At 39.8% G+C, this 26,953-nt stretch overlaps 1 protein-coding gene across 2 annotated transcripts in view; it reads right to left on the reverse strand.

The window, feature by feature from the left end:
• brsk2 (BR serine/threonine kinase 2) overlaps positions 1–26,953 on the reverse strand; it is a 705,112-nt gene that overhangs the window by 30,716 nt on the left and 647,443 nt on the right. The window contains exons 17-19 of one of the 2 annotated variants that reach the window (XM_033038920.1): positions 22,908–23,088; positions 18,957–19,046; positions 16,791–16,838 (exon numbers count right to left, since the gene is read on the reverse strand). In XM_033038920.1, coding sequence (XP_032894811.1) covers positions 16,791–16,838; positions 18,957–19,046; positions 22,908–23,088 — 319 coding nt within the window. The remainder of the gene's footprint in view (positions 1–16,790; positions 16,839–18,956; positions 19,047–22,907; positions 23,089–26,953) is intronic. The other variant, XM_033038919.1, reaches the window with a different exon arrangement.

Genomic DNA, 26,953 nt, shown 5'->3' on the forward strand with positions numbered 1-26,953 from the left:
CCAATGAATTATAACTTATTTATCAAAACTGCTCTGACTTTTTCACATATACCTACAACAAGGAAATAATAATTCATTGATATGCATTAACATGCACATACTTACTTATACCCTCTTCTGTTGATTCCAACTCGGTTTGAAATGACTAAGAATCATTTGCTATACAAATAGTTCACAATGAGCAGGTAAAAGGAGAGGTGGGCAAATACAGCATTGACATTGTGGGCTGAATAGCCTCTCTCAATGCTGTAAGTCCTAAACAAAATTCTTTGGATTCACATGGTTCTGTCATCACACTATACAACACTAAATTTCAAATCGGAGATTATACTAAATATGGAATTTAACTTTGTTTTTCAAGATAACTTAATAATTCAAAGACACCAGAATTGGTTAGATTTGTTTATCTAAAAGTTAAGTTTATTTGCATAATTTGTTTTCAACATAGTCCAAATGTCAAATAACAAAATGTCTGAAAACAAAACTAATGTACACTTGAAACTAAACTGATGAGATAGAAAGGGTTAAATGGGTTCAAAGAAATAGTTCAAGTTCAAATTCAAGTGAATTTATTGTCATGGGTCCCTGTATAGGACAATGATGTTCTTGCTTTGCTTCAATAATGGCTACAATGGAGTTTTATAAAGAGATGCACTGTCAAGAAAATAAGAAGATTAGGTATTGCCATTATTTATTGAATGTAAGTACATCTACACAGAAATTTAATGTAAAAAATATTAAAATGTTCAGCGTTATTTGATAATACTGTGTAAATCAATTATTGGGTCAGGCAGGACAGAACTAGATTCTAAAAAGTGTCATTTATGCATCAAATTCTACTTTAATAGAGCATTCTAGAAAGAGTCTGCAAAATTCATTTAAAGAGAGTTTCCAAAAAATACAGTGAACAGGGCCCATAACCTAAAGGACAAATTCTCCCAATGAAAGCAGACCAAGTTCTGACGGAAAATGCAGTAAGTGGAGGTCAGTTACTAACAAATTGCATGTGCAAAATCAATGCTACCAAGGTATGTGGATTTAAATTTAGTTAATCATCTGGAGTTTGGATTAAAAAGTATATATTGTTCTCTCTCCCAGTTCTGACAAATGATTTTCAACCTGAAATATTAACTCCCTTTTCTTTTTCCACAGATGCTATCTGACCCACTGAGCATTTTCCATTTATATTTCAGATTTCCAGCACCTGAAGTTTTTTTGTTATTCACGGACAACGTCTTAGTAATTGATGATCAGAAAGCTACCAGAGCGACATAATACCCAACCTCGATCAGTCTATCTTTCAGGGGAAGAAATTAGCCATCCCTACTAGGACAGATTTACATGTGACTGCATCCACTTCAATGTCCTTTGAAATGGGGCAGCAAATCACTCAATTATTGCTAAATTCTAGTACTGCAAAATTCAAGCAGAGAAAGAATAAAATCAGATGGAGCACCCAGTATCAACCTAAACACCAAATACGGGCAAGGCAAAGTTGCTGGCAGGCCAGTCGATCTTGCAAAGTCCTTAAAGTTCAAATTGGGAATTTGTTCCACAGACAAGTCAAGCAATAGTCAGGGATGGTATCACTCATAGAATCATTTTTTTACAGACAATGAGGCCGGTTCTTCCATCACAATACCTTGGGTTCTGTCAGAGGTGGCAACACAGGTTTATAGGCATGAGGAAGTGATCCTTTAGAGTCCTCAACATTGACTCCTGGCTCCTTACAGTCAGACCATCAGATCAACAAGGGCAAGCTATTGCCTTCATACTGAGAACACGCTCCATTGTGTTGCACGGTGCAATAATAGTGCCAAATGGGACAGATTGAGAACAGATCCTACAGGTCAGAACTGGGCATCCACGAGAAGCAACAGCAGAATTATACACCATCACAATCTGTAACTCCAGAGACCTTTATTGGCATATCCTTCACTCAATGCCATTACTATTAAGCCAAGGGATCAAGACTGGTTCAGTGTTTAGTGCAGTGGGTATGCCAGGACCAGTGCTAGGCACGTTAAAAGTGATGAGATGCCAGTTTCATGAATTTACAATTCAGCACTGCATGCATATTTAAAATCAAAACCAGGATGCAATTAACCGAATTAATCATTCTTACAACCAATTGATCAAAGCTCTGTGTTTATGTTACAACCCATCCTGCTGTTAACAGATTACTGAACTGTTCTCTCATAAACATATGGTGTAGTCCCAATCTACCAACCTACCATTGGCACTTAGTGGGTTCCACAGACTGGGTTCCACAGAAGGGTTTCAGCCCGAAACGTTGCCTATTTCCTTCGCTCCATAGATGCTGCTGCACCCGCTGAGTTTCTCCAGCACTTTTGTCTACCTTCGATTTTCCAGAATCTGCAGTTCCTTCTTAAATACCATTGGCACTTTTTCTTTTATCTGCAATTTATCCTTTAAAGGAGGTGTGTAGAGCAAGTTTCTTTACACAAAGGGTGGTAGGTGCTTGGAACGCCCTGCCGGAGGTGGTGTTTGAGGCAGATATGATAGTGGGATTTAAAAGACTTATGGATGAGCACATGGATATCAGGGAATGGTGGGATTTGGATTACGTGCAGGTAGATAAGAGATGGCCTTGGCTAATGTTTGGCACAGACATTATGTGACGAAGGGTCTGTCTGTAATTCTGTAACACTATATTCTGCACTATGGTATTTTTCTCTTTGCATTACCTATTGTACTTGTGTTCGGCTTGATTGTACTTGCGTATAGTATGATTTGACTAGTTAGGACACATGTTTTTCACTGTCTCTCGGTATGCATGACAATTATAAACCAATACCAATACTATTGTAAATAATGCTGGACAATTAACAGTTAACAGAACGAAAAGACTAAGAATATTCCATCATCAACCAGCATGTGAGCATTCACCATCATGTTCAGTCACAAGTTGTCAAACGGATAATCCATCTTGGCTTCCGCTTGAGACCACCATCACAGTCACTAGTCCTCAGTTAATTTAATTCACTCCACTCAATATCAAGAACTGGCTGAAAGCACTGAATACAGCAAAGATTAGAACATCAGACCTGCACTCAGAACTAGCCCCAAACAAAACCCAGAATCAGTCTTTAGTCACGCTGTTACAAAATATTATTAGGCTCAAAGTGCTGGAGTAACTCAGCAGGTCAGGCGGCAACTCTGGAGAGCATAGATACAGTAGGTGGTGATGTTTCGGGTCGGGTCCTTTTTCATCCGTTTTTTCATCTCTGGCCCTTGCCCAACCATTTGCTTATAACAAAAACCTCCTCACGTGTATCAACCTATTACCTGCCAGGCTTTATCTTGTCTCTCCTCTCTTCCAGCTTTCTTCCCTCCCCCATATACATTCAGTCTTAAGAAGGGTCCCAACTCAAAATGTTACCTATCCATGTTCTCCAGTGATGCTGCCTAACCCACTTGAGTTACTCCAGTACTTGTCTCTTTTTGTTGTAAACCAGCATCTGCAGTTCCTTACTATTATATATTATTATGCTGGCAGCTATCTAACAATGTGGAAAACTGCCCAGGTGTGGCTGACAATGTTCTCAGCGGCATTTAGTCACTAATAACTTAATCACCAAGATGCAGTTTGGAGTTTGCCAAAACCTTTTAACTCCAGATCTCATCACAGTCTTGGTCCAAACAGGGTCCACAGAACTAAATTGCAAAGGTAAGATGAGTGTGATTGCCTTTGACATCAAGGAAGCATTTAACTGAGTTAAATCCCTCAACAGCAACATTCCAGGAACCATCATTGAGCTGATACTCAACTGGATCAACCGATATAGCTGTTAGAATGTATCAGGAGATTGATACTCTTGTGGCCATTGACCACAATTCATTAATCATAGGGCACATTTCAGAATTGTGTTGGATTTACATTAATTTACAAGAACGAGTAGAGCTCCAACAACTCTCAAGAAGCTTGACACTATCCAGGAGAAACTGGCCGATTTGGATTGGCACCCCATCCTAAACAATTAACCTCTCCACCAGTGTATAGTGCTCATAAGATGCATTTACACTACCTATTTAAATGCAGTACCTACCCAATCTTTACCAGGAATGCAACATTTGGAAGAACATTCATGAGAAGGACCACCACATTCTCAATGGCAATTAAAGATTTTACTAGTGATTTAAAATCTTTAATTTTTTTATTTTTAATGGTTGTCATAGATGATTGATGGATGAAGCATGCAACCATAACCTTTTCAATCTATCACTACTAGAAACAGTTTAGCTCAGCTCTGAGATTTAAGAAACTTGGCCAGAAAATTTCAGCCTCTTCATTTGGGGAATTAAGTCAGCTCTTGGCTAAACTGCCAAATGGAACATCCCATGGCAAGAGAAAAACGGACTTTATTTTTACAACTTTTATTGACTAATTAATTTAGTTCAGTAAAATTAATCACTGGCAATGCTCTGATCCGGTTAGTTGGCAAAATACTAAATTCTCCTAAGGTTTTTCATATTGAAAGAGGCATATGGCCAAAAGTCTTGCAGAATTTGCCCTGAGTGTAATTTACTTAAATCTGACTGAAAGGAGTTTTCACAATCCAGAATTAACTTTATATTTGAGGTTTTTTTTCCCTTTAAATGTCCTTGATGTTATCTTCCAAGGAAACGCTACTCATTCAACAGGATCACTGATGCCTGCACTTAAAAATTACACATCCTGGTGAATAGACTTTTATTAAATTCAGAAACACTTAACATATTACCCCCAAATTGAAATGCCTTGCTACTTCTACTTTAGTTACTGGATTATATAAAGTAAATTATGTATGTTTACAACTATTGCAATGCCAAATTGTGTAACAACAATAATCCAGTTCACGCGGGTCAGATTGGCAATGAAGTAAAATGGAGAGTATGGAGCAGGCAGTCTGATTACCACTTCATCTAATTTTCCTTTCTAGTTGTGAAAGGAATAAAAACATCAGCACAATGCATAATTGACTGTGAATTTGTTTAGTTTTTTAGTTTAGTTTAGAGATACAGCACGGAAACAGCCCCTTCGACCCACCGAGTCCGCGCCGACCAGTGATCCCCGCACGCTAACACTATCCTACACACACTAGGAACAATTTACAAGTTTACCAAGCCAACTAGTCTATAGATCCTGTACGTCTTTGTGTGGAAGGAAACCGAAACTCCCGGGGAAAAAGCACGCAGGTTATTGGGAGAACGTGCAAACTCCGTACAGACTGCACCTATAGTCAGGATCGAACCTGGGTCTCTGACGCTGCAAGGAAGCAACTCTACCGCTGTTCCACCCTGCCACCCTTGATCACAAAACATAATTAAAAAAGCATGCATGGCATCAAAAATAAAATACTCCACTGAAGTTACTGTGATAATTGCAATTAATTAAAAATAACAATAGAATGATAAAAGGATATAATTTACATCATGATCTCATGCTCTCCCTCATAATATCTAATGTCACTTTTTTGTCATTTTAATCCAGGGCTAGTGTCTGATTGGTTAAAAATACACCTTTATATTTTAATTACTTTCTCACAATTTTTAAAACGTAGTCTTCAAATCCAAACAATCAGGCAAAAGTAGCAGCAAAGATGCTTATTTTCGCAATTAAAAACTGTTTCAATAAACAGAATCACCTTAAATATCTCCTTTTCATATCATCGATCAGAATTCTGGAAAAAATATTGCATTCTCCAATTTCTTATAGCACATTGATAAGTTTTCTGGCACCCATTGATATTTGGGGTCAAACTATCAGAAATAATTTCATCCTTTTTCTGCCATCTTATTGTGGTTAATGTGCTCTTATCTGCTGTTGGTGGAACTGAATTGACCAGTAGCTACAGAAAGAGTGATTCATAAGGTCACGTGTGTGAATAAATGTGTGTGGAATTGATTGTAGACTTTAGGAGAGCTCCCTCTTCCCTTCCCCCACTCACCATCAACTACACCACAGTCATATCTGTGGAGTAATTTAAGTTCCTTGGGACCATCATCTCCAGGGACGTAAAATGGGAGGCCACCATCGACTCCACAGTCAAAAAGGCCCAACGGAGAATGTACTTCTTGCGGCAGCTGAGAAAACACAATCTGCCACAGGCAATGATGGAAGGGTCTCGACCCGAAACGTTGACCATTCCTTCTCTCCAGAGATACTGCCTCACCTGCTGAGTTACTCCAGCATTTTGTGTCCACAGGCAATGATGGTCCAGTTTTATATTGCCATCATAGAGTCTGTCCTCACCTTCTCCATCATGGTCTGTTTTGACTCAGCCACCCAGCATGACATCCGGTGGCTGCAGCGTACCATTCGATCAGCCAAGAAGGTTGTTGGCTGCAACCTTCTCCCCATTGATGAACTGTACACTGCAAGGGCCAGGAAGCGAGTGGGTAAAATCAACTCTGACCCCTCTCACCCTGGCCACAAACTCTTTAAAGTACTTCCCTCTGGGACGTGACTCCGGACTGTCAAAGCCGCCACAGCCAGACATAAAAACAGCTTTTTTCCCACGAGCAGTAGCTCTACTCTGTAGCCTCCTTTTGCTCTGGTATTTTATTTTATTCTTCACATGTTTAAATTATAATGAGTTTTTTTAATTGTCTACTGTATATCGTGTTGTTATCCTTGCGAGCATACACCAAGGCAAATTCCTTGAATGTATACATACTTGGCTAATAAAATGTATTCAATTCAATTCAATGATCCTATATTTTGGATATTTTTAAGGCAGAGATAGATTCTTGATTAGTATAGGTGTCGGGGGTTATGGGGAGAGGCAGGAGAATGGTGTTAGGAAGGAGAGATAGATCTGCCATGATTTAGTGGCTTAATGGGCCGAATGGCCTAATTCTGCTCCTATCACTTATGACCTTATTTTTACTTCAACCACAGTAACTCAAAGTTTACTGCCATGAGGGCGATTTAAGTTAGGTTATTCACAGGTCTAGAATTAAACCTAGTAAGGTACATTGGAATCAATGCTTTTATTTATTGTGTTGGCTAACTGAGCCTGAAAAATGGCTTAGGAAGAGAACTTGATGGACAGATAAGAATAGCAATTCCTATACGTTTGATAAGTCAATTGGATTTATAGGTGTGAAGCTATGACTGGGCAGCTAAGGACAAATGATCTCATCTTGATCCTTTGAGCAGCAGCTGCCCCTGACCAATATACAGTATTACAGGATTACATTCTAAATATGGTCATGTAGAATATCATAGTTAAGTATAGCCAACTAGCTAGCCCAAAGGTTTAAGCACATGCCTTGAATGAAAAATGAACACTGAATGTTTCACATTTCCTATTAATATCAGAATCATGAGGAAAAAAATGAAGGCTAGACCAATGAAAGAGACATTAGGAGAAATGATTTCCAAACTGTTTGTGACACCTTTTATATTTATAAAATAACAAATATTTGCTATACCTCGGAATGTACTTCACGGGTTATACAGCACCTTTGAGTGTGAATTTGCAAAGAGTGTGTTAACATCAACCTTACTTTCAAAGGGGAGAACTAACAGTTGAAGGCAAGCATTCCATGGTTGGGCTTATCCATGACCTTTTAATAACGGGATCAATCGTGGAATAGTCGATTCTTAAGAGAGAGACAGAGCAACAAAGGGGTCAAGCGAGGAAAAGGAATGGGGTAAAGGATGAAAGGATACAAAGATAAATCCTGATTTAAATAAGAACATGAGAACTTCTACTCAGAGATATTCTGCGTCTGTCAGTCAGAGAAGCCAGATGACTGAATCAAATCAAATCTGAACACCACAGAGTCAGTTGGGCTGATTTTAACAAAGTATGTGTGATGTTATTTAGGTAAAAGCGTATAGATGTGAACAATTTATCAGAAGTACAACGTGAGGTCAATTGGGTAGCTGGCATTGTTTAACAGTATAATTTGACTCCAGATTGCAGCCTGGTATGGGAATAAGAGAGGAGAGTGTGTTTGGATTTTGTGGTACAAGGTTGATTAATTTCAGCTATCTTCAGGAGAAAATTGCAATTCATCTAATGTGAGAATTAGCGACAGAAGAGAGGGCCGCAGGCTGATCCTTGAGAGGAATTTCAGCAGCAATAATGACGTGTATGAACGACCTGCAGTCTCTGTCGATCAAATCCATGCTGCAGTATTTTAAAGGTGGCACAGCAGTAGACTTGCTGCCTCACATTGTCAGAGACCCAGGCTCAATCCTCACCTCAGGTGCTATCTGTGTGGGGTTTGCATGTTCTCCATGACCGCATGGGTTTCCTCCAGGTGATCCGGTTTACTCCCATATCCCAAAGACCTGTGGGTTTGCAGGTTAATTCTGTAAAAAAATCTCCCTAATTGCCAAGGAGTGGATGAGAAAGTGAGATAACATAGAATGTGTGTGAATGTGTGATTGATGGTCAGCGTGGATGGGTGGGTGGGTGAAAGGTCTGTTTCAAAGCTGTATCTCCAGAGGGCATTGCTGCTAGAGTTCAGAGGCTGAGAAACTTTGAAGACTGCTAATTATTTTTCCACAGTAATTGGAAGCTTTGTATCCTTCTCTTCTATGTTCACTTTCACCATTGTTTGTGGAAAATAAATGCCAAATATTTCCTTAATACTTCTGTTTTACCCCCACCCTCCTTTTCTTAGTTCTCTTAATGTCTCAACATTGGCATGCCTTTCATTGTGCTTAGTACAGGCTTGACTTTCATTTTTTTATACCCATCATCATTTTTTTTTCACCCATTTTAAAAAAGATTTATTTCACATTTCAAAGAAATGCTGGATGCAAATCACTCTAGGGATTGGCACAAACACACAAGACAATGCCAGACACTTGAGGACCGTTTCACGGATTTGTATCCAGCATGTTCAACCTTCAAAGCACATGAACGGAGCTCTCATGATCAAAATCCCAGCAGTCATCACACACACTCATGCCAACAAGAGACCATATCTGAAGGGAAAGGCTAGAATTTGGGAGCATATACTTTGTACATTGCCGTCTTAGGAAAACACTTGTGGTAATGCAGGAGCAATTTATATGTGAAGGCATTGTTATTACAGAGGTTTAAAAATATCCTTAATCAGATAAGATGAGTGGCTGAGTTGCACAGGCAAGGATCATGTATTCATTGTGGAGGGAATGGGTAAAATGTAGACGTCAGAAGATAAAGCCAGAAAACGGATTTACTCAGAGATGTACTGTCAATGTGATAGCAACGTGATACAATACAGCAATTGTATTGTAACATACAATCCATCTATTGTATGAGAGAGCAGACAGTTCCAGCAGCTGAGATCTTTTCTTCATTGGGATCCAGAGTAAGACATTTCTTATAGCATTCACCACACAAACACAATTCTCAAAGCCTAAAGAGAGCATTTTCAGGAAATCCTCAGGTCAAATATGCACTTGAAGTCGGTTTCAAAAAATAACAATGTATTGAACTGTGTTGACTGAACAGACTAGCTTATATCAGCATTGAGTTTGTTTCCTGATAAAGTATATCTACATTATTTGCCATACTGATCCAAATTTTCTTGGAGCAATTGAGAGGCTGGCCTTCCTGTGGCAAAAATTGGAAAAATGAACTGTTAAATTAAGGATAATGTTGGGCGTGCAGTGTTGGTGGTAGAGATTGGCTGCATTTGGCCTAACTTGGAGAGTGACAGCAGATATTGGCAGGTAAATGCTGTGTCGTTCCAATGTTGTCTGACCTGGACAACCATTGGTCCTTCGTCTCACAAGGTATGGGATACGACTCTTCAAAGTATTGTGGAGACATATGACTAAACCTACATAATGCAGAAAAACAAATATCAAAACAAAAAGGTCACCAAAAGCAGGCGAGAATTAACCATCTGATTTGATAATGTTAGTTCCTGTAAAAAAAATCCTCGGGAAGAACAGCAACCTGGTTGCCTATTTTAAAAGGCAAGGGATCAAATGAAAAGAAATTGAAATTTCAAATGATTAGGCACATGAAGCTATTTTCACCTTTGTTTGCCAACAAGCAAACAATTCAATAATTCTACCTGTGGCAGGTGATCATTAGGGCTGTGATATTCTTCCAGAGGGAATAGGTTATGCCACAGTTTACAGAAAGGAATAGATACATACCAACTATCAATGCCCCTTACACAATTCGTTCAATGACCTTATTATAAATTAGCTTTGGTTGGGACAGGACGGATTTTAAACTGCAATCATTGCTGGATTTTCCAGTGATTCAATCATTGTTTTCCTAGCTGAACTACTCAGGCAGGCTATTCCCACTCCAGAAAACCTATACGTCTATAAATCTGTTTGGCTGGTTTAAACCTATTGAGCAGTACAATTTCCTATTGCCGCCTTGTACAATACATTAATATTGAAGGTGAATTTAAGCACCTTGTCAAAAGTTGAGAGCCTCCAAACTGACTTCACTGCTCTCACATCATTAAATGCATGCATCTTGCCCCAGTAACCTGAAGCACCGTGTAACCTGAGGCAACTCTATATTGTAAATCATGACGATAAGTAGATACAGTCAAACAGGCTCAATACACATCCCCACACTATACATTCCATATGATGTTAGGAAAATATCAAGAAACCTCATAAATTTATTGCTCATTATTCTATGTTCGCTCTTCTGGGGAGATGCTAACTGCATTTCGTTGTCTCTGTACTGTACACTGCACAATGACAATAAAGTTTGAATCTGAATCTGAAAACCTAAACTTTTTCTTCAAGAACAGAATGCTGCTCATGTGTTTTGCTTCGCTATGTTCTACCTTTAAAAAAAAATAATCCTTTGCCCTGCCTGATGTGTAGCTGCCACCATGATTTTTCACCGGGGACACCTATCTAAGCATGCTTTGCATTAAGCATGGTACAAGATTGTGATTTTCTGCCTAAACCATAGTCTGCCCAAGGTTACCTGCAGAACCATCGTAGGCAATTGATGATGGTGGCGTAGGGCTTTGCGTGAATAACTTCAAAGCAATGTTGACCAAGATGCAAAGCCCCTGATCCTAACTTTCAATCAGTGCCTCAAATTCCACATCAATATTGATAACGTGTTCGCTGAAATGGATGAAAAGTGTCCATGGCTGATATCTTTGGATAAAGATGTTGTGGTTATTAGCGATGTCTCTGAGTCACCCAGCAATATTGGAGAACATACATGTTTGCTAACAAATGGTTAGAAGATAGTTGGATCTGTATTCTTTGGAGTTTAGAAGAATGAGGAATGAACTATATTGAAATATGTAAGATCCTAAAGGAGCACAACAGGGGAGATTGAATTCCATTCGAGGGAGAGTCAAATGAAATTATGTGATTGTTCAATCAAAATGGAGGTATGTAAGAATTTCTTACATCTCTGGACTTAAGGTACTATTTTTTTGCTGGAGTTTATGGATCACTACAAATAGTTAGAGAAGGTAGATGCATTACTGAAATTCTGGGGAATTGGGGGGGGGGGGGGGGGGGGGGGGGGGGCTTGTAGAACTGGCCCAGAAGAGAACTCGTCATCTAGTGCAGACCAGCAATGATCATGACAAGGCAGATTTGAGAGGTGAGTGGCCTACTCCTACTATTATTTGTGTTCTTGTATACAGGCAACACAGTGCAGTACAGTGTGTACAGTAACAACGGAGCACCAGATGTGACCGAAAATTTAAAAAATGCAGATGGGGGAAATCTGAAATAAAACAAAAAAATGCTATAAGGACTCTGAAGGGGTCAAGCTGTGAATGGTCAACTATTTCCTTTTGCACAGATGCTGCCTGAACTGCAGGCTTTCCTCGTATGTCAACCTCACGGCCATGATTTGAGGCACAGAGAAACCCTACATAGTGGTAGAGGGAGTGTGCTATCTCACAAATTATCCACCCAACTATCCCATCGGGCACCTGCTGCCCTTTTGGTGGAAGGGTCTGCGGTTCCCACATTGGGCCCGTTAGTCATCCTCAATGCTGAAGGACTGCCTACGAAGAAGAAGAGCTCCTCATGCAAAATTTGTTGCTTGTGCTTGGAGAAAATCTAATAGCTTAGTTGTGGGTTCATAAGTTGTCAGCACAATAATTTTCAGCACTAATTGACGACCTAATGAGAATTTTCCATGAGAATTTAATAGTTTACTTTAAGTTTAGAAGCAGAATTTTGCAGAGCTAAATGTAACTTGTTGGATCCTGGACAATCAAGTAATTCTGCGCAGTCTATTTACTATGATTTCTGCAACATAAATATGTGCCTGAATACACACACCTCTATGACTATGTTTGACGCTGTCCTTGACCATATGTATTTAGGCAGTAACTCAAGCTTAAAATAAATATTTGGTTTGAAAGACTGAGAAAACATAGGTATTAAAATGCAATTACACTACACTCAAATTCCTTAATTCTTTTTCGTCCGTCCATTAAACCCTGCCACCTCTTGTCATGGTTCTGTCATCAAACATATATGCCCTACATGCAAATTTTGCCCGTAAGATTCACTCATAATTTTAGGCAGGGAGTAATTTTAGGAGCCGCTTTAACTACATTTACATCTTTAACTACATTTTTAGTTGTGAAAATGCATTGCAATCTTTTAAAGCCAAAAGTCTATTGCAGCACCAAGTTAAGATTGCTGTGCGTTGGGAATGTACATTTCCCCTTTCACCTCCAACAACAGGATTCTCCAAATGCTAGAGGCAGGAAACATGTTCCAGATGCTGGGGGAGTCCAGAACCAGGGGCCACAGTTTAAGAATAAGGAGTAAGCCATTTAGAACAGAGAAGAGGAAACACTTTTTCTCACAGTTGTGAGTCTGTGGAATTCTCTGCCTCAGAGGGCGACGGAGGCAGGTTCTCTGGATGCTTTCAAGAGAGAGCTAGATAGGGCTCTTAAAAATAGCGGAGTCAGGGGATATGGGGAGAAGGCAGGAACGGGGTACCGATTGGGGATGATCAGCCATGATCACATTGAATGGCGGTGCTGGCTCAAAGGGCCGAATGGCCTACTCCTGCACCTATTGTCTATCATTGGCAAAGAACTTTGCATCTTCTGTAGCAACAGGGGAGATCACAGCAGATCTTACTAACTTGATCGAGTTTTTTGTGGAGGTGACAAAGGTGATCAATGAGGGCAAGGGCAGTTGATGTTGCCAGCATGGATTTTAGAAAGGATTTTAGTGATAAAGCCCCTCATTGTAGGCTGCATTCGCAGTCATATGGATTCAGAACTGGCTTACTAAAGGAAGGGTGTAATACAGGCTGGAGGTCTATGACAAGAGGAGTGCCACGGGGATCGGTGCTGGGATCTCTTTTGTTTGTGATATACAGAAATGACTTGGACATAAATGTAGATGAGTTGGTTAGCAAGTTTGCACACTATACTAAAGTTACTGGAGTTGTGGAATGCTGAGAAGACTGTCAACATTAACAGTGGGGTATAGATCAGCTACAGAAATGGGTGGAGAAATAGAGATGGAATCTAATCAGAACAAGTGTGAGGTGATGCACTTTGCAAGGTCGAGGGGAAAATACATAATTGATGGCAAAACCGTTAGGACCATTGATTTCAGTGCGAACATAGGGTCTAAGTCCATAGCGCCCTAAAAGTGGCAACAGAAGTGGATGGAATGGTAAAGATGACATAGGATATGCTTGGCTTCATTGGTTGGTGCATTGTTTAAGAGTCAGCAAGTCATCCTGCAGCTTTATAGAACATTAGTTAGGCTGCAGATAGACACAAAATGCTGGAGTAACTCATCGGCAGGGGCAGCATCTCTGGAGAGAAGGAATGGGTGACGTTTCGGGTTGAGACCCTTCTTCAGACTGGTTAGGGATAAGGGAAACGAGAGATATAGACAGTGATGAGGAGAGATAAAGAAGAATGAATGAAAGATATGCAAAAAAATAACCATGATAAAGGAAACAGGCTATTGTAAGCTGTTTGTAGTGTGAAAATGAGAAGCTAGTGCGACTTGGGTGGGGGAGGGATAGAAAGAGGAGGAATGCTGGGGCTACCTGAAGTGAGAGAAATCAATATTCATACCACTGGGCTGTAAGCTGCCGAAGTGAAATATGAGATGCTGTTCCACCAATTTGTGTTTAGCCTCACTCTGACAATGGAACAGACCGAGGACAGAAAGGTCTGTGTAGCAATGGGAGGGAGAATTAAAGTGTCCAGCAACTAGGAGATCAGGTTGGTTCAAGCGGGTTGAGCGAAGGTTGGTTCCGCGAAACGATCGCCCAGTCTGAGTTTGGTCTCGCCGATGTATAAGAGTCCATATCTTGAACGATGGATACAGTAGACGAGGTTGGAGGAGGTGCAAGTGAACCTCTGCCTAACCTGAAAGGACCTTCGGGGTCCCTGGACAGAGTCGAGGGAGGAAGTATAGTGACAGGTGTTGCATCTTCTGCGGTTGCAGGGGAAGATATCTGCGAACAGGTGGTTTGGGTGGGAACGGATGAGTTAACCAGGGAGTTGCGGAGGGAACGATCTCTGCGGAAGGCGGAAAGGGGTGGAGATGGGAAAACGTGGCTTGTGGTGGGATCCCGTTGGATGTGGCGGAAATTTTGGAGGATTATGTGTTGCATTTGGGCTGCATTTGGAGTATTACGTGTATTTCAGACCGCCCCATTACAGGGAGGATATGGAGGCTTTAGAGAGGGTGCACAAGAGTTTTGTTGTGTGTTTAACAATTCCCAGGGCAGAATACGCCTGATTAGAGGATATTAGCTGTAAGGTGAGGTTGGACAGACTTTGATTGTTTTCTCTGGAATCTGGAGGTTGGGGTGGAGAAGACCTGATAGGAGTGTATAAAATTATGAAAGTATAAAATTATAAAATTATGAAAGGGTAGACAGTCAGAACTTTATTTTAAGTTGGAAATATTAAAGACTAGAAGGCATGGCTTTAAGGCCAAAGGGGTCAAGTTTAAAGATGTGTGTAATATGTTTTTTTTAAACACAGAGGGCAGTGAGTGATGATAATGTGCTGCCAAGGATGCAGATGGAGGCAGATACGATAGGCATTTAAGGGACTTTTAGATAGGTATATAGATATGCACGGAATGGAGGGGTATGGATCTTGTGTGCAAGCAGATTAGATCAGTTTATCTTTGCATTATGTTCCTTTTAGACATTGCAATCTGAATGCTCTGTTCTTGTGCTATACATTGCTATGTTCGATAAGCATACATGTTTAGATTCTTGACAATTTACTATAAGATATTAACATTTGAAATGTCAATGAAAATGCAGGAATCAAATATTACAGATCCTGTTCGGTATGATGAAATGAAGCATGATTTGACTATGAACTCTGACATAGACCTTTGGGCAAAACGGCTTTATTCTCAGTCCTGATACATAAACCACACAGTGGATTGTCATCTAATTTGGGCATGATTTTTTCACACATGTTACTTCTTTCATTCGACTTTGTGGCATAGTTAATCATATCTCATCAGCAGGCATGAGGTATCCTCAAGATACCTTCTCCATCCGAAGCGCATTGTTGTGTGAGGCTTAACTATTCCTGGGCAGTAACATATTTCAAAAATTCCTTTATATTGAAATGAGACATCAACGGTACCTTAACTTACTAATATGTTAAAAGGTCAGCACAAATTTGAAATATACTTTACCACTTTATATTTGTAATGTTTTAGGGAACGATTACCATAAATAACCACCGTCGTCCCCCACTCCCCTTTTCCCATGAGGGTATTGGCTTCATGCTGAAACATGGATCTTATTAATCCTCTGTTATCTTGCTCAACTTTCTAACATTTCCACATGAACGTAAAGAGAATGTCAATGCAGAATCTGACTGTGTCCTTAATTGCCTCCCATGCTCTGTCAACGTTTAAAAGGCATAATTGGATAGAAATTATCAAACCTGATTTTACCTCATTTGGAGACATAAGAGACAATTTAAGCATGATGGTCCTGGTCAAGAATGGTCGATTTAGCACCAGCCACTGAGCCCAGTTTGTATAGCTTTCTGGCTGTGTACCAGATTAGGCTGGGGGCTTCAGAATTGAATCACAAGGGGACTTACATTACAAACACCATTGAAATATGAATACAATACATGCACAAAAAAGGTGCAACAGTTCCTTCCAATGAATATCAATACTATTCAAGGACTCAAATATGAATTTTTCAAAAGCATTAATACAAAGAGCCCAGATTTATAAATATACTATAAAAAAAAGTTACTTAGAAAATAAGTTGCTTACAATTAAAAAAAATATATTTAATAAACATATACATATATGTATAAAAATAAAAATGTAGAAATATTTCATGGGATATACTTTAGCACAAATTGTACAAATAAAATAGACTTTAGTCTTTGTGGAATCATGCACAATTCAGTGTTAGATGTGTTTTCCTGCCTACTTAGCATTTTATGGGCATTGGAACATGAGCAAAGCAACAGCAAATCCTGAATATTAGGTTAGTGTGCAACTGCCTCACGGGAAAAGCAGTAATAATCAAGTAATTGAGGCTCATCTTGAAAGGACTATTAAAGCTGCGATCTTTTCATTCACTGCCAAAACAAAAATGCAGTAAGGCATCTCAACGCGCCACAAGCCTATCTGGCAGGCAAAGTCACCCAGCGGCTGCTGTGTAAGACTGGGCTAATTATAACATATTGCAGCATGCAGCACCAGCAACAGAAGGAACTAAAGTGTGACCGGAAGCGTGGTTTCAAAATCTGGAAACTTAAAAAGACAAAACATAGTGCTCTCCATGGGTAAGAGTGATTGGTGGATTGTGGGGGGGCGGGGGAGGGGGGGTTCTTACCACATTTTGAAAGTCTGCCAGTCAGCAGCTGCATACAGTGAGAAGTTGCTGGATTACAGGAGGAGAAAGGTACATGTTTCTTTACTGCATAAACCAATAATCCAAAACAAGAATATGCAGACAAATAAATCAACGCTAGATCAGTACTAAAATGGTAATTAAAAAAAATAATAAAGCCCCCACAATATTTTCTCATGGACATGACCCCATTTGAACTGTATCTGTTGAATGGCAGATCTTCTTAGATAGAACTAATTCAATCTTCCTGAGGATGACAGTGGCAGGGTTGATGTGATTATAGAATCCATCAAAATGGAGAGAATAAGCAAAGAGAAGTGAAAACAGTTCATCAGAGAGCTGAAAGATGTGGAATGGAATGATTGCACACACAGATATTACATAGTAATCATGTTGTGATTACATGAAGATGAAAAGCAACAGCAGAGGAGGTATTAGAATATTTTGATTAAACACTGTTAATGCTACCCAGGAGACCAGAGGAAAATTGTACTTGTTTAGATGAGGCAGATACATTCAAATGAGCTAAGGTTCTATTACAATTTGCTAAGGTCACCTAAATATCATTATTAAAATTTCACAAATCTCAATCCCTGCAAAAGCAAAAGGCAAATTTACATTGAAACTACCGGCAAATTAATCATTTTAAAAACAAATTTTACTAAATATTTTACATGTGAAATATATCTTGGTAAAATTCCACCAAAAACCCCCCTGGATGAGGCCAAATCTTTCCACTTAATCACCTAACCTTTGGAGCATCACGGTAAAAGTAATGCACCAGCTGCATAGACAAAGCTATAGATGGGGCCTGGTGGCACAAGGAACAGCATTCCAGTGGAGGGAAGTAGGATTTGCTCCTGGAGATCTTGGTGTACAAGCCTTGAGCAGCCTTGAGCAGCCTGAAGCAATGTAGGCTATAAAATGCCAATGTTTACCACCAGATTTTTGCTGTATTTCAAACATACCCATAAATGATTTTAGCTGCAGGACTAATGATTGAAATGCATAATCTGGAGACACAGAATGTGTTCAAAATGACATCTTTGAGAATGCAATGTTTTCACATGTTTCCAGTTGGTTAAAATGAAAAATTGTCTCAATGACCCCCCAATTTAGAACTATCACTAGGATTTCAAACCATAAATGTTTTTTGGAGTTAGGACTTAATAGTTCAGCACCACTGCAGCGATCACCACCCTTTGTTTATCTGCTTGGTTGAGTGTAGGAGATGGCTAAGCTTTCATTTGCTGTATGCACCTTAAATAGCTAAGAAATATTATTCCATTATTTGTGCGCTGTAGTGATCTGCACAGTTAATACTGTTTCTGAAATTATGTTCCATGCTACTTCATTATCTATTAGGTTTAAACAGTGGTGACCCAGCCTCCCAATGTGGCCTGGGATCTCTCTTGGGATTTCCTTTCCCCAGTGGAAGCCTGATCCCCACTAATTGATCAGCCATGATCACGTTGAATGGTGGTGCTGGCCCGAAGGACCGAATGGCCTACTCCTGCAGCTATTGTCTATTGACCTTATGCTCTCATTCACTGGTCTGTAGCTATTTCTCACTTTCCTCATTGAGTTTTACATATATGATGCAGTGCTGCTGTGGCTCACTCCAGTATATTGTCCTTTTGGTGCATAGGATATCTTACCTTATGTTTGAAATAATATTGTTTTCCATCCAGGAGCAAATCCTTTTATTTTGTTTTTCATTTTTTTGAAGTTGATAAAACTCGTGTAACTTGTAACACAACTTCAAAGAAAAACATTTTACTCTTAAAAGGTGCAATGTCGTTCACAGTTTGTAATAAGCTTTTAGTTGCACTGGCCCAAAGTGTAACATTGATGTCATCAAATTCAGTTGTGTAAAAATAGTTAGCTCAACAGAAAATTTGGTAATTATGCAAAGTTCTGCAAATTGCAGGGTAAAAACCTGACAAAAGCCAAACTTCTTATTCCATTAATTTTACAAAGAGATTACCAGGATATTAAAGAGTTGATTATTTGAGTGTTAACACTCAGAGATCTAAATGGCATGTCATGATTGAAATAGTGAAATCACCTTCGGATTGTTTTTTATAAGCATATAAGATGGCATCAATTTAGCACATTTTTCATTTTGCAAGAAAACGTAATATTTACCAGACAACTGTTGCACGGAAGGCTGGTCATGTGTACTTAGCAACTGGACCTGAATTGTTTCCACGACCCTTTTGAACCGACGACTTGGACCTATTAAAAGAACAAAGGTAAAAGGAATGACGCATGTATTCTCAATGTAAGCACACAGGCTCATCACATGGACACAGCGTATCGGGTGCATTCCTCCATTTATGTTTTTAGAGCCTGACCACTTACTGAATCTCTGTAAATATTAACCACGCACATTTTCTATCTCAATTTCATTATTTCTACAGTGTAGAAATGAAACAATGAAGACTGAGCAATCATTGCAATGTGGAGCTTTCCCAGAAAAATAATGTAGCAAACATCAGCTCACTTTTGATTTATGTTTTCCTTCTTTTCTCCTGGGATTTCCTTTCCTCAGTGGAAGGCTGATCCATGCTAATTAACTGCTTAAATCCAGAGTCATAGGTTGATAGAGTAGTGAAACAGGCCCTTTGGCCCAGCTCATTCATGATGATCAAGATGCCCCATCTAAGCTAATCCCATTTGCTCGCGTATGGCTCATATTTTTCCAATCCTTTCCTATCTATGTACCTGTCTAAGAAACTTTTAATTTTTTTACTTCAGTTTTAGTTTATAGAGATGCAGCGTGGAAACAGGCCATTCAGCCCACTGAGCCAGTGCCAACCAAGGATCACCCACACACTAGTTCAATCCTACACATTGGGGATCTTTTACAAAAGCCAATTAGCCTACAAACCTGCACATTTTTGGAGTGTGGGAGAAAACCGGAGCACCTGAAGAAAACCCACGCGGTCACAGGGAGAACATACAAACAGTACCAGTAGTCAGGATTGAACACAGGTGACTGGTGCTGTAAGGCAGCAGCTCTATCACTGCACCACTGTGCCACCCAACTAAAGTTCCTTCCTCAACATCTTCCTTTGTGTGTGGGTCTGGAAAGTGTAAGGCACCAGGTTATTAGAAAATGGAGATCACATCACATTAACACCCACATGTCTCCTCACAAATGCCTAGCCCACATCCCCCATTCCCTTCCCCAAATACACTCTCTCAAAGATGGCTACAAGGGAGCAAAAGACGCTTGAGTTCTAAAGAGTGACTTTTATTTTCTTGAGTACCAGGGATGCTCTGGTTATTGACAAGAAAGATAATGCTGTCCAAATGAAATCAATTAAATTAGATCAACTTGGCAATTAAACACATGATTTTCTGGCCTGTGTGCTGCCTGCCTCCGAATCTTTAACGTGCTATTGATGTAATATTTCTAAAGTGTATCACTGGCAATTTTAGCTGTTTCTGGGACGCAATTGAATACAAATTGATTGGTGAGAGTGGCAGGAGATGGCTGCTTTTTCTGGAGGTTCCCCACATAATATTAAACATGGGTCTTAACTGCTTAATTACAAGGCGTTGGAAGATCTTGAGCACAAACTTGACTGATATTTAAAATTCAATTTAGTTCATTGTGCATGCTTTTGTACTTCCTTCAGTGGCCCATTGGACACAGCATGACACAGTGTCTGATCGCTCAGCCAGAGCACAAGAAATGTTGATCAATGGGAGAATTAGAGACCTCTTATGGAGGAGTTGGTGGAACTGTTGGTGCAGTTTTACAAAAATAGACACAAAGTGCTGGAGTAGCTCAGTGGGTCAGGCAGCATCTCTGGAGAACATGGATAGGTGATATTTTGGCCCCAACCTGAAACATCACCCATCGATGTTCTCCAGAGATGCTGCCTGACCCTCAGTTACTCCTGGACTTTGGGCCTTTTTTTCCAAGTTTATCCAAACTCGGCATAATTATTATCCTCTAACCTAGCCAGCAGCTTGGACAAGCATTCCTGAACTTTGCGTTTCTGCTTTCTTTGATAGCTAGGGACTTATTTAATATACGTTGTTGGGCTTGATAATAATTCACTGAGAAATGTTATCAGCGAACTTGTGGAAAATGGAAGATGGTTGACTGCAAAGCCATGACAATTTCAGTGATCCAGAAGAAGCTAAATATGTTGACTCCTGTTCAAAGTGATGTTAATGTAGGGACAAAATATGGAACCTGACTGGTGGTATGCCATAGGTTATTGGCTGCCAATGATTACTCCACGCCTGGATTTCTAATTAATAATGTAACTCTGAAGTACTTTGTAATTGTCTTTCTCTTTTAACTTAAAACTAAGATGCTATGACACAAATTGCACCATGAGTCATTTAGCACAAACATATCATTTGCAAGTGATGGTGCTTTTAAAATGTTGCTTCCTCTTCCCCAGGAGTGAAGTTAGTGCCACGTTAATGAAAGGCTGTCAGACACTAATGATTACCTGTGGAGTCCTTTATTGTGCAGTGAATTTAATTTTACAATTCACAATTTTCTCTTCACCAATCACTGAGCTACTGTCTTTGGGTTTAGTTTGAACTAACTGTCATTCTGAATGCAGTCAGGTCAGAGATTTTTTTGCTGGTAATGGTTCTTAAAATAGATTTTCTTTTAAAACGCAAGCATTTCGTAATGCCTCTCTTGACTTAAAGAGAATTGGATCAGGCAGGGTTCAGGGTGGGCATTGAATTTATGCAAAATGAAAATTAATTTGTAATTATGCTTCATTGAACACATAACACTGGCAAAATATGAAAGTATCTGTGCTAGCAATGGGAAGAGAGACCAATCGAGTATCAATCACACCCAGTCAATATCAAAATATATTTTGATTGTGTCTCTTTAATACAAATACAATCATATCAGGTATTAATTTTGCTGGACAGTGGCAAAGAATTATGCTCATATTGATACACAAGTCATTCTATCAAGTACCAAAATCTAAGAAAAGCTCCCCTGTTGCAAATCTGCACGTGTACTTTTTACTCCACCGACATTTAAAGGGAAGTCTATGGAAATTTGAATTTCATTAATTGTTCACAAATTATATATCATAAATTATAATGATTTGGCATCGAAAGGCCATTGATCAATCTGCAGCCTGCCAAACATTTATAATTCACTCTGCCTTCCCACCACCACGCTCCCCCTCAAACCTCCCACCCTTAGCTGCTAATAATGAAAAATACTACAGATCTATAGGTAGATTTTCCTTACTGGAAGTGTAGTGTCTTTTATACTCATCTAAAATTTAACACAGCTACAAATCATATTCTGTCAACAGCAGCAGTGATTGCTCATCAGTGTTACATTTAAATGGCCCGTTCCAAAAAAAAAAATGTTCTCATGGCCTCTGATAATTTTACAATTAATTGACATGTTAATCAACTTATTTCACTTTTCTGTTCCTGTTCATATTTTGTATTCTGCTCGAATAATGACCCTGTCACAGTACATTTCAGAGAAAGAAAGTATATACATTTAAAATTTGGGCAGAGATTACTAATTTATTTTTCAGCTCTTAATGCCAAATGAAGTTCAATGCATTGTCGTACAGGCATAATTTAATTCAGAATGTCATAATATACAACATAATGTGAGTAATTCACGAGAACAGAACTAACTACAGCTACTTATTAAAAGCTGCAAAAGGCTAAACAATGATAATGTGAAAAGAAGCTTAAGGTGTTTTTTGAAACCAGGATTGATTTTTATAACTACAATGAAATTATTTAAAAAATGAAGAATCAATATTTCATTTTTAGAATATTAGAATTCAGTTCTTATGTTTTACATCTGTGGAATTCCTTCAGATCTGTATTCTGCCATCAAAGTTTTCTTTCCCCACTTGAATTCAATAAGCATGTCCTATCTGTTCCTGTGTCTGCAATACTATAATAAATCATGCATGACCTAAAGAGACACAGAACGCAATATTACTCAGAAATGAAATATTATGCATAGGTTCCAGTGATAATCCGAGTGTGTTCAAAAGGCCTGCCTACTTCCCTTCCAGTCATTAATAAGGTTATAGTTACTCCCATTACCCTTGTTGTTGCTGTTACCTGACAGCAGTGTGAAGGTGACAGAATAAATCCCATTCTCCTTCCGTGCCTCACTGCCTTCTGTGTAAGTGATGTCCACCTGGAATTTAACTGGCTTCTGGAACACAGCTGGTCCCCCAGTGGATTTGTACTCTGCTCGGAAACTTGTCTGAGACATGACACTGTGACTTAGGCTGGGGATCTGCAATTTAGAAAATGAACAAAGCATTTGTTATTAACGGAGAAATGGGCTTGAATTTCTTTAAGAAACATCGGTATTATACAATGGGGAGTTAGGTATTTCAGTCAAGGTCACGGATATAATCTTTTTAGAAATGTTTGAAATAAATTAATCCTTTCCTGACGGCAAAATAGAGAAATTAGCATTTATTTTCATAATACTACGAGGTAGTAAAAGTGACCTTCATCAGCATCTTGCAGATGAATTATATACAGCTTTACAACTCCCTCTGCTACTATCACAGCACAATTGAAATTAAAGGCTCTGTCCCACTTGGGCATAATTTGCGCGTAATTTACACAACATCATTTACGCGTCACGACGCGCGAGTCGTATCATGCACGTGATGCGCGCATTACGCACGCTTGGTGCATGGTGACGTAGGCAATGACACGCAAATGACGCCCAAGTGGGACAGGCCCTTTAGAGAACAGTGGGGACATCGTTTGAGCCATCATGCCTGATAAGGCTGAGTATTTAACTAAACCAGTTCCCCTGAAGAGCACCAGGTTAAAACATGCAAAAAAGTTTTGGTCACCCTGTCCACCCACTGGATGTAAATAATACCTATAAGTTGATGTATGCATATGTTAGGTGTGGACTACGGAATGAGTGGGCAAGTTTAGCAATCGTATTCCCTGAGGTGAAGTCATCTGTGTTCAGGTATATTACGTTTTAATGCAATTTTTCTGAACATTGTGACCTGTCGAGCCAGAAAGTGGTCATTATTCAGATCAACAACCTTTATTGTTAGACTAATATATAGTTTGTACTCTTTCATTACTCTCCGTTCTGCAAAGTCTAAGATGCTTTTGTGATGTGAGCGAACTGGAGCACTACATAAAGTTAGAGGCAGTGATCTCTAACAAAATATATGTACACTGCATCAAACTTGAGATGAAGTAAGAAATATTTCGATATATCTCCAAGATTGTATAAAAGACTTTAAGGTTACACCCGGCTGGTTGACGAAGAAGGACTTCTACATGCTAGTGAAGAAGGAAAAATCTGGCTGGGATGGAGACTGCAGGAAATGCAGCCTCTTCACTCACTGGTCATTAGGTCAAATTGCATTGGTTTGGAACTGCTGTCTAACTGCAATGCAAGTGTCAAAGGGTTCTGGATTTCCATGTAGATGGCAGTGCATCTAACATGCTGTATTGCTGGATTCCGTACCAAACCTTGGAGTGATTCACCATCATGCTGAGCTAAGGAGCTGAACACATATCTTAACTGGGCTCTCAGCATCTACCGCAGCCTCATTTATTTAATGGGGTCAGCTATCTTCATCAAATCGGTAATCTCGTTTGCCCTTTTTGAATAATATTACTGCTTTAAATACATTTACAAATGTAAATGGGTTTTTAAACACATTTTTGTTTACATTTTGAAAAAAAATTTTGATTCAAAAATATATTTTAATCTATTTCAACCATTTCTGCCTCCAATCATCTGAGGTAGCAAATAAGAGTAGAAGAAACCTTTGATCACTTGTGTGTTGAAGGTCACATTGCTATCTGGGGGGCTGCAGCCTCTGGATGCAATACCTAAAGCTCACTGAAAACGCACGGTTGCTCTGCCTTCTGTAACAGCTGTATCAATGACATCTCTGAGACAATACATAACGGCTACATAAGGTTTATGCATTGACTGGAATATTGCCGCAGTTAATATAAGGTCTGGGGGTGTATTATAGGTGATCAAATTATGCAAACCTTTCTTGAGAGATATGAAACAATTGGATAACTGGTTTATTTTATACTGAGAAATTAAATATTGCATTGGATATTAGCATTTAAATATGGTTTATTTTTAGGAGACCATTCTGATTAATGTGTACAACAGGAAATAGTCTAAGGTGAAATTGTAATAAGTCAACACTGTGCTGCAATCTCTCTGTTCCATGACTGGCCAGGTTCCAGACTGGCTACATGTACCTCATTAATAAGCTAAGCATGATAATAATCAGTTCATTCTAATAATTAATTGGTGTGTCAGGCACTTATCATAGCAAGCAGTGAAGTCATTGGGGATATGCAGTGACTTTCCTGCAAGAACTGTCTGCAAAGACCTGTTGCCCCTTACAGTTATACAAAATGTATGAGCACTCAACTGGAATTGGGGTTAGGAACAAATCCCGAATGAGGCGTGATGGAGGTGGACAAGATATTTATTAAAGATGTAGAAGGGGAGGACAAATGGGGTAAGGAAGGACAAATAGGATAGGTGGGAGATAGGTGCAGAGGTGAAAGTAGTTGGTGGGAGGTGAAAATGAGGGAATAGGGAGATTAAGGAAATATGAGTTGAATGGACGATGAGGGGGATGAGGGTAGATAACAGAGTGGATTGAAACGGGAAGGAGATAGGAGGGGGAGAGGGGAACTTGGGGAACCTGGGGTAGGAAAAGTGGGGTGGGGAGGGGGAGGGAAGGTGAGACAGAACAAGCAGGAGATAGGAATAGATGGTTCAGGGGAGTGTCAAGCTGGGAGGGGTCAGGACTTTCCTTAACTGGCTTGCACTCATCCCAACACTTACTGGCCACTTTTTTTTGTAAAATTTGCTGCCCCCTATGATAAAAGAGACACTTGATGACTCAATTTTCCTTTGGGAGGACCAGAAGCAGGCCCAGGCTGGTACTCACAAAGCCCCAAAACGGCTGAAGGTTGGAGAAGGTTGGAGAGGAACCTGCATTGTCCAAGTGGTCTGTTAATGCAAATGATGCAGGTGCAGTTCTGCTGATGCACATGCCCTAACTCTCTCACACACACATGCTGCTGTGTTATTTCATGCATTCTTCTTTCTTTCTTCTTCTCCTCTTCAAGCAGTCTCTTGACATTCTGCGTTTCCTGAGGCCAAGATGCGCAAAGGACAGATTGTGTTAAATGTAGGACAAGTGGAGCTCGAGCAGAAGGACGACTCCATTGCCTATACATGGCCTCCATGTGCTTCTATTCGATAAACAAAGAGGTTGGTGTCTTTCTGGATGCTTTTCTATCAATCTGTGTTGTCTAGGGTCAATGATGACCATGAAACAGTGACTTGGAGAGAGCCTGTTTCAGGTGTCAGCTGCCAGACATGCAAACAATGTCGTTCCCCAATAGGAGCAGGGAGGTTCTACTGCAGTTGTACAGGGTATTGGTGAGGCCACACCTGGAGTATTGTGTACAGTTTTGGTCTCCAAATCTGAGGAAAGACATTCTTGCCATGGAGGGAGTACAGAGAAGGTTCACCAGACTGATTCCTGGGATGTCAGGACTTTCATATGAAGAAAGACTGGATAGACTCGGCTTGTACTCGCTAGAATTTAGAAGATTGAGGGGGTATCTTATAGAAACTTACAAAATTCTTAAGGGGTTGGACAGGCTAGATGTAGGAAGATTGTTCCCAATGTTGGGGAAATCCAGGACAAGGGGTCACAGTTTAAGGATAAAGGGGAAATCCTTTAGGACCGAGATGAGAAAAACATTTTTCACACAGAGTGTGGTGAATCTCTGGAACTCTCTGCCACAGAAGGTAGTTGAGGCCAGTTCATTGGCTATATTTAAGAGGGAGTTAGATGTGGCCCTTGTGGCTAAAGGGATCAGGGGGTATGGAGGGAAGGCAGGTACAGGATACTGAGTTGGATGATCAGCCATGATGATATTGAATGGCGGTGCAGGCTCGAAGGGCCGAATGGCCTACTCCTGCGCCTATTTTCTATGTTTCTATGTTTCCATGTCTCACCCACACCCTGCCATCACCTAATGCAGCTGGTAGAGCATGATCAGAGCCTCAAAACTGCAACTATCACCCTGGAAGAGGGGAGTGATCTTGATGTTGGAGGATT

This window comes from Amblyraja radiata, chromosome 20 (genome assembly GCF_010909765.2).
Source record: "Amblyraja radiata isolate CabotCenter1 chromosome 20, sAmbRad1.1.pri, whole genome shotgun sequence".
Lineage (NCBI taxonomy): Eukaryota > Metazoa > Chordata > Chondrichthyes > Rajiformes > Rajidae > Amblyraja > Amblyraja radiata.